General features: G+C 43.9%; 1 protein-coding gene across 2 annotated transcripts in view; it reads left to right on the top strand.

The window, feature by feature from the left end:
* Positions 1 to 16,633, top strand: part of col12a1b (collagen, type XII, alpha 1b) — a 119,506-nt gene that overhangs the window by 68,267 nt on the left and 34,606 nt on the right. For both annotated transcript variants that reach the window (XM_076756291.1, XM_076756292.1), the window contains 11 exons: positions 1,551 to 1,690; positions 2,308 to 2,437; positions 2,981 to 3,120; positions 3,789 to 3,918; positions 7,159 to 7,301; positions 10,969 to 11,098; positions 12,185 to 12,327; positions 13,471 to 13,600; positions 14,867 to 14,986; positions 15,110 to 15,262; positions 15,906 to 16,022. In XM_076756291.1, coding sequence (XP_076612406.1) covers positions 1,551 to 1,690; positions 2,308 to 2,437; positions 2,981 to 3,120; positions 3,789 to 3,918; positions 7,159 to 7,301; positions 10,969 to 11,098; positions 12,185 to 12,327; positions 13,471 to 13,600; positions 14,867 to 14,986; positions 15,110 to 15,262; positions 15,906 to 16,022 — 1,476 coding nt within the window. The remainder of the gene's footprint in view (positions 1 to 1,550; positions 1,691 to 2,307; positions 2,438 to 2,980; positions 3,121 to 3,788; positions 3,919 to 7,158; positions 7,302 to 10,968; positions 11,099 to 12,184; positions 12,328 to 13,470; positions 13,601 to 14,866; positions 14,987 to 15,109; positions 15,263 to 15,905; positions 16,023 to 16,633) is intronic.

Raw genomic sequence — 16,633 nt, 5'->3', positions numbered from 1 at the left:
GGAATTTATCCAAGAGTCAACAAAGTCGAATCTTCTTCACCCTGAGGCGTGTGAAACGGCCTGATGTGCAAAACGCCACCTGTCTGATGCAGCGTTTATGACACCTCACTTCACTTCACTGCTGCTGATTTAAAGTGTGATATGAGTCTACGCCTTTAACCACCTGACAATATGTCATCTTTACTTCATTAAGGTGTTTTTCTTGTCGATTCCTCGATTTTCCTCACATCTCTCCCTGGTGTTGTTTGTGGGAGAGACTAAGATGCAGAAAAGATGTGAATGAGGGAAACGTGGATGCAGTTAAGGGAATTGAAATGCAGCCATTGTTCACTGTCCTGGAGGACAAAGTCCTCATTCCACGGGGTCTTTACAACTGTGGGTATCTTCATTAGACGGCCAAACATTTTCAGATCAATGTCCAACCATCCAGGGGCGATCATGTTAGTTACTAGCTTGGACTGGTTCAGTAATCTCTCCCCGTTGGTGCATTCAAGGACAATCCAGCATCCAAAGCCAGTGTTTTATTGCCACTATAAAACTCCCATTATTCTTTTCATGCCATTGATGTTTGCATGATTTATTTATTTATTTATGTGATCGTTGTTTTCATTTGAACTTTATTTTTATTGCCACTCAACGCGGCTCACAGAGGGGATGATTTTTACAGAGAACTTGAAAAAAAAAAAACAGAAGATGAATTCAGGGCAAAACAAACCAGCAGAGGTGAGGCAAGCAGTGCCCATCGCTTCATAGATATAATGTATTTTAGGCCATTTTCTACTTTTATTAGAGTGATCAGTAGAAAGCTGACAGGGACATCAGCAGCAGAGATCCAGCTCCGCCATAAAAGCTTCCCCTTAAACCTGTGACCCACCTCTGTGCCCTGATCTAAACCATCTTAACGCTTCCACTCAGTTTCTCAACATTTAATCTATAATAATATGTGTAATCTTTTCAGTAGCTGACTCGTTGCTCCTAGAAGACAAAACAGCATTACCACACTACAATAACATACCTTTGAGAAAATCAACCTTTTTTATACCAGAGAACCGAATAAACTGAAACCACTCGCTGCCTGGAAGACAGGAAGTCCATCTGAGAACCTACCAGTGATGTATAGTGAACTCAGTTTGTGGTTAGTGGGCTAAAACATGCAAGAAAACTTAATTAATTATTTACTTTTGTTGCAAACAAAAGAAAATAATCAGTGCCAAAAAGATTCCGACACATCTGGACGCTCCTGATGTGGTAAAACCGCCACATCTGGTGCACCCTGCAGGACAGAACAAATGCTGAAGATTATTTGCAGCAGTTGAGCTTCTTTTTTTTTCTCGGAGAAACTCTTAATAGGGATGTTTTGCCTCACAGAATACCAGACGGTTTAGACAGGACAGAAAGAGACACTCCTCTGTGATTGACAGCCTCCCTGACACACATCTGGACCGTCCTGATGAGGTGAACCCCACCCATCCGGCGCTCCCCGCAGGATGAGGCGAGCAGCGAGGATCGTGTGCAGCAGCAGTTGTTTCAGACTGTGACGTCTCTTTCAGGGCCCCTGGGCGGAGTGAAGAACCTGCAGGTGACCGACCCCACCACCAACTCCCTCAGGGTTCGCTGGGAGCCGGCCGAGGGCGACGTCAGGCAGTACCAAATCATCTACGCCCCCGCCGCCGGAGGAGCCGAGAGCAGGGTCGGCTTTCTGTTCGTTGTAGTAATAATGGACTTCTACAAGGTCCATTTAGTAGCTGTTCAGGAGCTTTCGATTGTGCCTCACTGCACCTTCTCTTCAACAAATTTCAACATTTCCGTGACAACAGAGTAAACACCATTGGCTGATGGAGGTCATGTGATATGATCGAAAGCTACAGAACACCTTCTAAATAGACCTTGAGGTGAAATTATGTCAGTCTCAACTGAATCAAACTAAAGTTAAACTGGAAAAAAGTATCAGTTCCAGTTTGGCTGAAATGCTGTTTTCAGGGTTTATCTCTGGCTCAGTCTCAATACTCATATTCACAGCACTGAGTAAAGGCAGTGGTTCCTGACTGGTGCTCAGCTGCCTGTTTTGTGGGTTGGTTTGCATGAACATCATGTAGCTTCGATGAAGAGCTGCAATGTGACGATATGCAACATATGAGCGATGCTGTGGGTCAGTTTAGAGTAAGATGAGTTTTCCAACATTTAAGTTAAATTATGAGCAATAAAATGGGAAAACTGCATTTTAAGGGATTAAAGTGCTTATTGGCATGTGAATAAATACCAGCTCTGGACTAATGAACGTCATATCTGTTTATTTGTCCGACACAGGATCAGGTTTCTGGAATGTCCACCAACACGGTGCTGAGGGACCTGCGGCCGGACACCGAGTACAAAGTAACGCTGGTGCCTATTTACTCTGACGTGGAGGGGAAACGCGCGTCAGAGAACGGAAAGACAAGTGAGTTCGGCCAAAGCCGAGCAGCTGTCACCACATCTGGCTCGCACAGAGCTTCGCCAACACTTGTCACAGTTTGTTTGAACCTGGAGCTCACAGGCTGCAGATAATCCAGCAATCAAGTCCTCAAATCAAGACTCTGACAATCACTGTGTGACAGCTCTCGAGCTATGTCAGATGTTTTCACTTTTTTTTAAGATAATACAGCTTTGAGACCGAATATCGGCTACTGATTCCTTTGTATAGAGATTGTATTATTTGTGTTAGAAAGGTGAAATTAGTCTCAGGTTTGTCTTTATGTTATAAATGTGATGATTCAAGTGTGTTTGAAAGCATAACAAAGCACCAGTTTAGTGTGTTGGCAGTGACAGCAGCTTTAGATAATCACAGAAAAGTGTTTGAAAGCCAGCAGATGTCTCTTTGCTGTGATTGACACGCTTGTTGAACCTCGCCCATCTGTTGCTCCGACGAGGTCAAAAGGAGACTGATTTGCTGAGGCCGTAACTCAAACAGGACATTGACAATCGATGAATGTTGTTTTGACAGAGGCTCTGGGCGGAGTGAAGAATCTGCAGGTCACCGATCCCACCACCAGCTCGCTCAAGGTGCGCTGGGAGCCGGCGGAGGGCAACGTCCGCCAGTATCGCATCTTCTATGTCCCTTCAGCCGGAGGCGCCGAGGACATGGTGAGGCATCAGTGTGGCTTCCTGTGCTTCATCACAGTTGAAGAAGAGTCTCTGTGACTGTATTCAGTATTCAAGACAGAAGATAGTTCAGCCTTTTCTTCTGCTGACTGACATGCGGGAGAATCAATCCTACTGCATGTTGACTCAGAGCACCATCACTAGCTCTTAGCCGTGCTAGCAACATCTGTCAGTCTGCCAGACTGAAGCATGATCTCCTGACTTTTCACCAGGTCAAACTGTTCATTTGGCCCATAATTTGTCTTTTTAGTGTGTAGCTTAATACCTACAAGCTAATTCCCATCAGCCTCAGCTCTTTGTTGTTTAGTGCTGAGTAGCAAATGTTAGCATGTCAGCATGCTAAACTAGGTAGTTAATATGGTTAGCATTTTACCGGCTTAACTGCGAGCATGTTAGCATGTTAGCACTTTGCTCAAACCACTGCTGTGCTACAGCCTGACAGAGCTGTTAGCATGACTGTGGACTCCTGGTGTTGCTTTAAGACACAAATGGATTTTGTTTATTGATTGTTTATCTGTTGGTACGTAGCCTTGTCTGCAATATGAAAACGTCTTTATTTTCACTTCATCTCTGCAGCTTTCAGAGTTTACTTCATTCTGGGATGTGAAGCATTGTGTAATAATCCTTTTTTTGTGTGTATGTGTGAGCAGGAGCAGGTGTCAGGCGGCACCACCAACACCATCCTGAGGAACCTGCTGTCGGACACTCCCTACACTGTGACCGTGGTCCCCGTTTACCCAGAGGGGGAAGGTCTGCGCCAGTCCGACAACGGAAAGACACGTAAGTCCTCGGCCCCCCTCGCACCGCCTGATCGGACCTCGCTTTACATCTGACACACGAGTTATGATGAAGTTGCATTTCACACAAAATCACATCCTGCTGCTTTATGGACAGAAGCATAATGAGGGTTTGAAGCCCGAGCGCCTTTTTAATGAAAGATTTCTGCAGTAAAGATGTCAGGACAGGCTTTCTGCCTGTTAGGAATTTATTCCTCTGTGCTCACAAACACATTACACATGCATCATAAAACCTGTGGGGGTTGAACTGGGCTTACTGGACGCTTTCACAGTAACATCGAGCAGACACACATTAGACAGACATGAGGAAACCCGCCATCCTTCTATCATGAAGACTAGTACTTTCTCAGAGTAACAAGTCTGTAACAGATAGGTGGCCTGATGATAACACAAACCCTCTTGCCAACATATGTTTTTAGAAAGCAACTTTTTGAAAAGACTAAACATTTAATCAGACTCGTCCTGTGGGGGAAAGTTCTCTGAGATCCTTTCAGGTCAAGGATGAAATCGCCTTTGAAGCCTTTTCTCTCGTAAAAGTGAAACATGAAATACTTCCATTACTGCGGAAAATAAATCCCACATTTGTTTAGTTTGTCCAAATGTGTTTTTAAGTGCCGCTAATTCCTCATTCTGTCTATCAGTCACACACAGTCTGTCTGAGCTCCTCATCACGAAATTCTGTCACGCCGCTTCTTGGCCGTTGACAGATAGTTCGGTCGGTGGCCCATCCGTGCAGATGCTTCGTTTTCACTCATCAGGAATTTATTTCACAAGTTCTGAGAAAAACTTTTGGACTGATTTACTCTAAATATGCTCCACAAACAGACTTAAACACTCTGTTAATGCACGGAGGGACTCATACTTACCTCATTCAAAGAGAAGATCTGCTGTTCTACATTTCTCTCACTGTGTATTTGAGCCAGTACAGCGTTTGACTCATCAGAGGCAGTAAAGGACGAGTCGATGTACAAAACCAGGTTTGTGTATGTGCATTTTTGACATCGGTGTTAGCTCATACTGTATCGTATTCCTGAGGCGAACCTGAGTCTGATTCTCCTGTGAAGTCACTTTCAGCTTGCTTTGCTCTTTCTGCAGAGTTTGACATCAGAAACATTTTTATAGACAAACAGTATCTCCCAGGTGAGCCCTAACCTCCAGTGGAAAAACCTGATTTAGCCAAAACCCCTAATCCTCCTTTCAGGATGAGCCGATGGAACAAAAGAGAAGCTGAGGAGTTCTTTCAAAGTGATTGACGGCAGAAAATAAACCAAGAAAATGTGGGATTTTTAAACCGGTGTGGGCAACTGAAGAGTTTGGATTGAGAAACATTCTCTGTTTTGAGAACGGTTAAGTCGCTGGTCGCTCTGCGCCGGTGCGGTCTGACGTCCTGTTCTGTGTGTTGGTTTTGTTTCTGCCCAGGCAGCAGGCCATGCTCAGTCAGCAGAAATGCATCCTGGGGTTTTTAATTGGGAAGCTGTGAGTGAAGCACAACTGTGTCTCCTCAGATCACTCCAGCGGGTAAACACAAGCCGGAATGTTTTATTTCTTGTCGGGATAGTTTGGAAGCTTGACGAATCATCCAGATGTAAAGTGATGCACTGTGCAAGTCAGCTTTGAAGACATTTGTGGACAGTTTATGTCCAGCTTAAAGTGTTTTTATTGGGTGGTTATGAAGTATTAATTACACAGTATACCACACATAATGCACCAGTCAACCCAGCGTAGGATAACATCATCGCTGCCATGATAAATAACATGCGTTTGGTGTTTGTGCAACCTTCAAACTGGTGGATTTATTACTGTCAAAGCCGGTTTCACCTTCAAATAGTTTGCTGTTTTTGAATTGTTTCGCTCTCTGTGTTTGTGGCTGATCTGAGGGGAGAACAGACATTGAAACAAGACAGTTTTGAGCAATAAATCCACCAGTTTGAAGGTTTAACAGACACCAAAAACACACCACATTATCATATTATTTAAAGTTACTGTGCTGAAGTTCACGCTGGTCTGCACCTTCTGTGTTCGCTCTCAAAGCCACAGAGACGTTCACTGCCCACGAACAATATTCATATGTCATGTGTGAATATGAGTGAGTGAACATGTTTAGTGTCACACGGATCGGCCGCGGCGAGAAGATGTCTGCTGGCCGCGGTGACATGCTGGTGCTCTTTGTGAATCAGTGAATGTGAGCCTGTGTGTGACATTAATGATCTTTTATTACCAGTAACTCAATCCAGTTTTACTGTTTCTGTCCCAGGAGGAATTTGTCACATTTTGTCTGGATAAAAACAGCGTTTCAGTCCAAAATATGAAAGGAAAAAAGGTGCGTAGTGCTAGAAAATGATTATTAAAACAAAATTAGATCAAGATTACATAATCTCTCTGAAGGATAGAAGTTATTTTGTCCTTGGATGATAAAAGTAAAACATCCTGACAGACTGTGTCCTCTGTAGTTTAAAGGTATTAAATGATTATTTTTTTGATGAGGTTATACAACATTAAGGAAAAGGTTTTGAGGAGGAGAAGGCTACGTCTACCTACTGCATCCAGTTTTGTTTTACTGGGTAAAGCTCCAAATACCAGGGGGATATGCACATCTGGTTTGGTTTAAAAGGGAAGTTAAAGGCTTTTGCATAAACCCAAAACTGTGCTACTTCTCTGTACACGTTCTCCACATAGACACTATAAAATGATTTTCCTGCAGGAGACTTTTGCTGCACTCAGCATTCGAGTTCAGCCTCGAGCTCGACTGTGATGTAGTGTGTCCCGCTGCAAAGACAATTTATTCTTCCATTAGATGTTGATAAAAGCCAGAGTTTTGGGAAGTTGTCCCAACAGAAATCAGCTTGTTTTAACTCCAAGCTTGAACAGAACTCAACAAACAGCAACAGATTTATTCATTTATTTTTAAATCCACCAAAAAGGTCAGTGGGCTTCTGACCTTTTGTAAATTGTTTGATTTCAATACGCAAAAGAGAAAAATGCAAGGCTTAAAGTGACAATCTAATCCCTGGCTTGACATTTGCTCCTTTCTGTTTAGCTCTTAACAGGCACATTTTCAGGAATGTAATCACTTGTGTTTGTAGCTCCGTCAGCATTAGCCGTCATGTTCTGGGTCCTAAAATGGGACGTTCTTGGAACAAGCCCTTTGCTTGGATTTTCACTGCTGTGTGAAGACGGTCAGCATTCCCCTCTTCCTCATTTCACTTTCTCTTAACCTCTGCAGTCCCACGCACGCCACCCAGGAACATCCAGGTGTACAACCCCACCCCCAACAGCCTGAACGTGCGCTGGGAGCCCGCCTCAGGCCAGGTTCAGCAGTACCGGGTGTCTTATTCCTCGCTGACCGGAGTCAGACCCTCAGAGTCGGTGAGTAAGCCCCTCCGCGCTGTTAAAACACAGACTGTCATTAGCGGCAGAATTTGCCTGAAGGGCAGGAAGAGGTGTTTTCCCCTGAGATCACTCACAAAGGAGAGAGATTACAGCTACGAATGTAAATCCAGAAAAATGAGCTCTGGCAGGTTATTTTACTTGTAAACAGTTATAAAAATCCACTACAGGCATCAGATGATTGATCATTTTTCCACTGCAGATTAACTTTTTGCAAAGGCTGCAGGTCCGCTCTTGTTGGATTTTGGAATAAAGGGGAATTATCTCATCCCGCTGGCACTTTGTGTGATGCTTGTTTAAAGATAAAGAAGATATCGTGACAGACAAGGCTGCAACTAATGGTTGTTTTCATTATCCACTAATCTGTTGATTATTTTTTCATGTTTTTTCCCATTAATCGATTAAAAGGCCAGAAACTCGTGAAAATGTCCCAAAGCCTGAGGTGACATTTGTCTTGTTTTGTTTGAGTCACAGTTCAAAACCCAACGATGTGCAGTTTTCATTTTCAGATAAGACAGAGACAAGTAGGTTTTAAAAAGTTTTAAAATCTGCTTATGGGATGTATTTAAGCAGAGGTCACGTGACTCAGACCGAGGTCTGTCTCCTGGTTTGTGTCTGATGACTTGACTAAATCAAAAAGATTTGGACCTCAGCTTTGACTTTAACACCAATGACTTCACCTGGACTTTAACCATTTGACTTAATAACTTGGTATCTTCCCCAAATTACAGAGTGTGCAGCACATCAGTTTCTCATTTCCCAGACATGTCATTGCAGACCAGCAGACAGAAACTGATGATATCTCAGATCATCACCTCCAGATGTGTAAACTCTGTCTCTGATTTTGTGAAGGGTGCGTGAATTGTTTAGGATGTGAAACACAAAGTTTAGGACTTTAGACTTTTAGGTTTTGACTGGTGCCTTACATGAGGACTTGGTGGTCTTGATTCAAGGTCTTCTGTTCTTGTTCTTGACACTGGTTGGACTTGGCTCTTGATTTGGGATGTGACTTGGGATTTGTTGGTCCTGACTTGGGACTTTATGTGAGACTTGTAGCTCTTGACTTCATGTGGTAGAGGGACTTTTTGGTCTTGACTTGAGGATTGTTGTTTTGTACTTTGTTCTTGACTTACCATTTGCTGGTCTTGACTTGGGTCCTTTTCAAACCACATCAGGGTTTTCTATTAACACTGCATATCCAGTGTGAACTATAAAGTGTTACTAAACTCGTAGCACCAGGTTCCAAATCAGTTTCATCCTTCTCTCCTCTTCACATCTAATTAAAGTGGTGAAATCAGTGCAGGGTTGCAGCTTTCACCAGTTCAGTCTGCTTCATGGAAACAACAGGTGGTCCTTTTTGGCCGTTCCTCCAGCATTTGTTTCACTAAGTGTTCACGTTGATGTTGCGCAGATGTTTGAGCAGCAGTTATTATGGTGATGCTCTTAAATATGGAAATCATGACCTTTCAGCTTTTTACATTTCTCCTTCAGCATTGATTTCATGCACCAGTGCAAATGTCTGGATCGCAGGGAGAGAAAAGGGGGCTTTGTTTCCCCAGAAAGAGTTTGAACTCTGTGACTGAAGTTTGGAAATATTGCATGTCAGACACATCTGTGACTGACATCAGTGAGAGTTCCTATGGATGAAGTTTTTGGGGCCGTACGGCTGTAATCTAATTTAGCTGTTTAGTTGATTATGATCTGCTTTGATGATGCTGTGAAGCGAATCGTGCTTTTCAGTTTATTATCTCCCATGGTTACCACGCTGAGAGGTTTATTATCCCCTGTGGTCACTACTTCCTCCATCTATTTTCACTTCAGTTGCATTTCATTTTAATTAACTTTGTGTTTTGGTCTGAGAGGAAGTTGGTTTGGCAAAGACGTACTGCAGAGATACAGAGAAAACATGAAGATGAGCTCTGAAATACAAAGATTCATCAACTCCTGATGACTAATTCAGTGTAATTAAGCTCAAACTGGCCTCTTTTTCCATCGCAGATGTAGTTTCAGATCCTGAAGCTCCTGTAAGTGTGTTAATCAACAGAGAATCTCTCTGAAACAGAAAATTGTAGGCTGTAACTGAGTTAAGCTCAAGCAGGCAGAGCCAAAAAGGAGATTTTAGACTAGAAAGTCAAGAAAATAACACTTAATGGCCAAAAGTATGTGGAAACTGTAAGATTACACCCACACGTGACAGCTAAACATGTGAATCCAAAACTATGAGCATTAATGTGCTGCTATAAGAGCCTCCACTCAGCTGGTTTCAGTCCCTGGCTGCAGGGATTTGCCCCCATTCAGACACAGGGCATTAGGCAGCTCTGACACTGATGTTGGGTGACAAAGTAAAGTTGCAAACGCTGCAAAACAAACAGCTAAAGCCACTTTTCCATCGTCAGTGCCACATTCTACAACTTTTCTTCATTTACTAATCTACACAGGGAGAGTGCAACCGAAGGGATGATGGTGAGGGGTCAGCTAGGCTAACGTGCTAACCTTTGCATTATTAGATCGCATTTTTAGGTATTTGTTGATCCTCCAGAAGGGAGATTCGGGTGTTACAGCAGCACAAGGACAGAATAAGTTCAGATAAATGGAGAAACTTTAAGAGAATAAATAATTAAATGTATGCAAAACAAGAAAAGAACAAAATTGAAACTATACAAGAGCAGTTAGACTCAAAACACCATCAGACAGTGTTGTACTGAGCAGACATCCCAGCTGAGCTTCAGAAAGCTGATCAGCGGATCCTTCAAGTCGCAGTAATCACAGTCCCTCTTGAAAGCCCATTAACTACCCGGAAGAACTGGGATTCTTTGGCTCCGAGCCTCAACCAGTGAGTTACATCTCAGCCCTCGAGAGCAGCTCTGCCTCCAGGAAATGACTGCGTAACTACACCTCCAGTCTAACCTAATCCATTGTGTTTTAAGAGGACAACAGCCAATCCATTAGCTTTGCTGCTGTGTTGACTGGAGGGATTTGAACCCAGGCCAGCAGGCGTATGTATACGTGCTTCCAGTTGTGGGATCTCAACCACATCATCGCTGAGGAACCTGTTTCATGGTCCCATGTGCCAGAAGCTTCGGGTCCAAAGCCCTCTGAGATATTTACTTTAACCAAAACAAAAGCTCTGGATGGGGTGGACTCGAGTTCAAGCAGCAGATAGTTTTCTCATCGTGTAACGGCCTGGATTTTCATGGCCCACAATCGGTCAGAGGACAGATGCCGTGATAATCCCGCTGACAGGACGCGGTCTGCAGTCGGCCGTGTTGTCAGAAAACACGTCGAGCTACGTGTCTGAACCTGCTCTGAGCCGCTGACAGAGCCTGGACCCTCCAGCCGCCTCCTCGCAGAAACTGTTTATCCGTCAGTCCACTTAGTGAGTGAAGGATTTGTTTGCCGTCTAACCTCCCAGGACTTTGTTAGTGTTTCTGGGGAACTTTGGCAGCCGAACGCTCAGGGAGATAACTGGATGTGAGATGAGCAGTGAGGTCATTATGTACATTATCACTGCCAGATCTTCATGTAATGCCTGAAGAGGCTCATTTGAATAGGCAAAGCCTCCCTGCTGTGGCTGTCCTGACGATGATGATGATGATGATGATAATGTCTATATATTTTTTGACCTTTGGGTTTCTTCTCCAAAAAGGTCCTGGTTCCAGGAAATATTAACAATGCCTTCCTGGACAACCTCATCCCAGACACTCCCTATTCGGTCACTGTCTCGGCTCTGTACGCCGACGGAGAGGGATCACCAGTCAACAGCAACGGCAAAACACGTAAGTACAACAACAGTCTCACATGCTGACACTGTATACGCTCAGTGTATACAATCAGATGACTGACTCACGCTGACCATTGTTCACATCTGCATTGAGTCATATGCATGGATGTGGAACAGCTCGCTGGCTGCGCTGCAAGAAGTGATCAAGCAAGCGGGGTCATCAGGGTTAGCACTTAAACGCTACCCGGCTTCTTTAAACAAATTATGGTGTTTTATCATTTACTGGTACTTCGCATTTATGATTTACATTTGGCGGTTATCACAAAACAAACAGCTGCTACGCTGAACAAACAGAGCAGAAATGTCGACTTGAAAAACTGAAAAAGTGCCAACCTTCACCGGAATGAAGCCATTACTTCACATCAGCCAAATGAAGTGATATATTGCTTAGTGCTCTGTTTATGTACTGAAGTTACATCGAGGTAATGCTGATAGGCCTTTGCCCTGAATGCTCAGAGTCATTAAAACAGTTTGATGTGCTGACCATTGCACGTAGCTTTGACTAGCATTAGCACTGCTGCAGCAGATCTGTCTGAAAACAGATGAAAGAATCTAATCCTGTTTACTTAGCCAGAAAGTTGACTTCAACATCTGCCTGACAGATAGAAAATAATTTCAGCAGCTGTGCAGATGCAACAGAACATGAACACATCAAATATTAACAGATTTCTCAGAAAACAAATGGAGAGTTTTAGATTTTGTGTTCTGAAAATGAGTCATTTTAACGAAAATTAGAAAAACCTTCAAACTGTCTTCCAGCAGTCTGCTCCATCAGTTTGGTAAAGGCATTATCTCCCAGGATGTACGACCTCTGTGGTTCTACTTTAAAAACATTTGAATTTTTAGATTTTATTGTACCTACAGAGATCTTTTCTTGATCTACGTTCCAGCAGTACTTTGTCAAACTGAATGTAGATGTTTCAGTTGCTGTTTCATCTCTTAAATCCTCATGCATGGATTTGTAATTCTGTAAACTCAGCACCAGATTAAATGAGGTGTAACATACTGTAAATGCTGTTATGGTGTGCAGAAACTCATAGTGTGTTGTTGCACGAGCTAACCGGATGTGTTTCCGCTGCAGTGCCGCGTGCTGGTCCCAGGAACATGCGCGTGTTTGATGCCACCACCAGCACCCTCACCATTGGCTGGGACCACGCAGAGGGTCCTGTGAGGCAGTACAGGATCGCCTACGCCCCCATGACCGGAGACCCCATCACTGAGTTTGTAAGCACACTTCAAAAAATGAAGGTCTCAATGAACCAGAAGGCTCATTCGAGAGATGAAGAGCGCACATTAAAGACGGAAAAAACTCTTCACAGCTCATTTCAAACATCTGTTTGTCTACGAGAAAACCTGAGAGGCAGACAAAAATCAAAAATCTCAAACTCGTTTCATCCCCTTGACCCTCTTAGTTTGAGCAGTGATGACAGATTAATTTCAGATAATTACGTTTTTTGCTTTGGATAAATGTTGGAGATAAACTCTCGATACACTCTGGCTATTCACTGTGATGTTCCATGTAAACTATGCGGTGAAGTCACATCTCAGGATTCCCTTGGCTCGTTCAGGTTATAAATCACCGATTAGTGAGACTAATTACAGGCTTTGTTAAACAAACACCATAATAACGTTATTAATAGTCCTAAATAATGAGTTGGAGCGGAGGTGGAGGGCAGAGCCGGCCCAGCTGCGCTCCCCCTCTTGTTGTTAGCGAAGCACCTGTTCTGTATGAGTCAGCTAACGTCCGCGGAGGGATGGCCATGAAAGGATTTTTCCGGACTGGGACTGACGGAGGAACTTATAACCACTTATAAATGCATGCAGTTCTTACAATTTAGCATCTGTGGCTAATGACGAAGGTTTGTGCTTGTACACAGCTTCCATGAGCCAAGTGAGCTCTAATTTTCTGCTTCAGGACACTGGCACAATGGCCCCTTCCTGTTTATTAGACATCACTCTGTGGAGGAATGGAAAGCTACTTTTAAGGCCTCGTAGGTGAAACAGTGGAAATTCAGCATTTCAGCATTTCATAACACCAACAACTGAATGCATGTTCAGGGGCATTAATGCATCACAGTATGATCTGCACATATGTCTTCATGAATCTGGTAAAAACTCACAGAAATTCATCTGCGTTCACATCAAAGTGTGTGGAAACATCACTGGTGTGAATGCTGGTGGAAGAAGACAAAAACACAACACGTGAAGTGTCTCTTTAAGAGGGACGATGGGAGCACTGGGCCCAGGTGCTCCCAGTCAACCTAAACGAGCACCTCTGCCGGCCAATCACGTGAGCCTGCTGCAGAGGAGCAAACCCGAACAGTGTGTGTGTGACAGACTGTGACTGTGTGGTGTTTTGGTCCTCAGACTGTGGTCCCAGGCAACAGAAACAACGCCAGGCTGCAGAATCTGCTCCCTGACACCCCCTACAACATCACTGTGGAGGCCATCTACGCCGAGGGCCCCGGAGGGTCCCTCAATGGGAACGGACGTACAGGTGAGGCAGCCACAGATTAACACTGAGAACGCTCATGAGATAGTCCAGTATTTATTCTGCACAACATGTCTGTGATCTTTGACCTTTAATGAGCTTTCACTGCTGGGGAGGGTTTTCAGATTTCAGCCACGGCTGTAGCTGTGTTGTGGACACGGTCTGATATCTGAAAGACGTATTCTCAGTGGAGTTTTATCTTACATTAAGTCCAAACTGGAAAGGCTGCTCTCCTGTCTGCTTTAAAGATGCTGACAGCAGTAAGAAGAAAGGCCCCTCAGTCTGCGTCTGTATCGGTGTCAGTGCTGTGGCCAGTTTTTTGCAGGTTTGAACCTGTGAACTCCGTTATGAAGCCGCCTGCTGCTTAAACACAGCGACAGCTCGCAGCTCTACAGAGAGTCTGCAGAGTGAGAATAAATACAGTAGACATACATTAGTCAACAGCGCCAACACGTGTTAACACGAGACCACTGGAATCTCACAGGAGCTGAACTGGGAGAACTCTATACTGGTGAGACAGACGGCTGAGTGAAGACCCACATCTGAACATGTTTATGACAAATAATGAATTTCATAAACAGATGTAAGGGAAGTGAATCAGCAGTGAATCACGACTGAAGAGTTAGAAATGTTCATCCAGGACGTGCTTCAGTGTTCAGTTTTTATATTTGAGAAAGCAAAAGAATCAGGGAAAGACGACTTTCTAATTCAAGATATTCTCACTTATTGACAGAAAGACAGCAGATTTCATGTGCTGTGAGATGAATGCAGATTTATTTCTGACCTCCTTCAAAAACTCAATTACCTAAAATAAGAAAAATGATCTGCCAACAGAGCAGGAAAATTTCACTTCCCAAGATTTTTAAAACAAGCAGAAATATCTCGTCTCTAATAATCCACAGTTATCTGAAAAGTAGTGCAGCCAGACTGAAAACAAGAACATCTGTCTGGATGCAAAGAAATTCAGACCAGTTTCCATCAAACAGCTTTTAAATTCTGGAAATAGTTTCAAGGATCAAGATACCAGAACCAGTAATGAAATCACAGACCAAAGTCTAAATCTAAATTATAATATCTTGTTAAGATAATTTAGGACAAAAAAGGCTGGAAACGTAACATCAGAACTGCATCTCATCAAATAAAAAAGCAGCAGATGTTTCCTTGATTTAAGATATTTTATCTTCCTTTTTCACTTTTTGCAGTGCAGTCGGGTGGTTGATGTTGTTGTTGGTGCTGTTGTTGTTGATGAATCGTGTCTCCTCTCTGTCGCAGTCGGCCTGCTGAGTCCCAGGAACCTCCGTGTCTCAGATGAGTGGTACACCAGGTTCAGGGTGGCCTGGGACCCGGTGCCGGCTCCTGTTCAGGGATACAGACTCATCTACTCTCCTGCAGGTGAGACGTCACGTCCGCTCAGTTTACCAGCGCTGTGTTTGTCTAGTGACATTTTGGGGATTTGATGAGCAGATTGAGATTCAGCCTTTCACTTCTCTTCACTTTTGTGCTGTTGTCCTACAGGCTCGACCACAGACCAGCCCATTGACTTCTTTGTGGGTGACGTGACCTCTTACACTCTGCACAACCTGCTGCCTGGAACCACCTATGATCTTAAAGTGGTGGCTCAGTACACTGGCGGCATGAGCGCACCGCTCCCTGGACAGGGAACAACACGTATGTGCAGGAACCTAAATCACTGCACGTTCTTTCATTTACACTCAGTGGCATCTTGACAGTTTTCCTGTATTTATGCTCCAGTCATGCTTTGGCTCAGATTGTGAGGTTTCCACTGTTTCTGCCACACAAATTCAAAGTGAAGCTAAAGGGAGTTTAATTTGTGGCAGAGCTGTTGTGAGATTTGACTTCTTTAGACTGCAAAAAGAATCAGTTTGAGACTCGAGAGTCAGTCGGTGGTCTGCATTCAGAGACCCAACAGACTTCATGTTGTTTTGAAACATGACAAAAAAAGGTTGAAAAGCATCAAAAATGTACATTTGAAGGACTCAGTGTGACAGTTATACCTCCACTGCACTGGAGCAGCAGCAGTGCTTGGGCCACACAGGATAAGAGGAATTTTCTCTGATGTAACTTGGGTGTACCTGACCCTTTAAAAACTGTCCAGGTGTTCAAAATACTTGTCATGTTAAGTTCACATCCATCAGGGCGAAAGAAGTCTTTCTTCATCCTTTCAACTGAAACCATAAAAACATGAGGAGGTGATTTTGACCCGAATGTTGTTTCACAGGTTGTACAAACCCAGAAACTGCCTCTTTTGATGTGTGTGATTTGTTGAAACGTGAACTTCTGTCCTCTGCAGTTTACCTGAACGTGACCAACATCGAGACCTACAACGTCGACCACGACAAGTTCTGCATCAAGTGGTCTCCTCACCGGGCGGCCACGTCGTACCGCATCAAACTCAACCCTGTGGACCGTAAGTCTCATCCCGCTGACACATACGCCTTCTTTTCTGACCTGCCGCAACACAAGTGAATTCCTCATTAGAACTTCTTCTGAAGAACTTATGAAGAACAAGGTGACTTGTGTGAGGCGATGCAGGCGGTGATGTGTGTAATAAGACTCCCAGCAGATGTCTGAGGGCATATCTCCAGATGAGATCACCTCTGTGGCCGTGGACGCTGCTGTGACTGTCTCAGAGACTGTTTATCTTCAGGCCTCCTCCTTGTGATTATTATTCGAGACAGGATGCAAGTTTTGGCCGGGATTGAAAGCCTACGACCACCAAGCTTTAATTGTGTCTCTGTCTGCAAAGACTACATCCTTCTCGATTACTGGAGGGTCTTTGATTCCCATCTGCTTCGTGTTCACACATGGACACGAGTTAGCGGTTAAAGAGCAGGAAAAACCAGGAAGGGAGCATCCATATTTGAATATCTATATGGTAGTTATTAGCCATTTGGACCGCTGTGACAGGCAGCCAGAACAAATACGGGTCTGCTAGCATGAGACAGATGGTGGGCTAACCACTACCAGAGGATCAGAAATCCTCCCACTGCAGCAGACAAATCAGTCAATGTTTGTTCT

Source organism: Chaetodon auriga, chromosome 18 (assembly GCF_051107435.1).
Source record: "Chaetodon auriga isolate fChaAug3 chromosome 18, fChaAug3.hap1, whole genome shotgun sequence".
NCBI lineage: Eukaryota > Metazoa > Chordata > Actinopteri > Chaetodontiformes > Chaetodontidae > Chaetodon > Chaetodon auriga.
The sequence above is the reverse complement of the archived record's forward strand: the minus strand, read 5'-3'. Positions and strand labels throughout refer to the sequence as shown.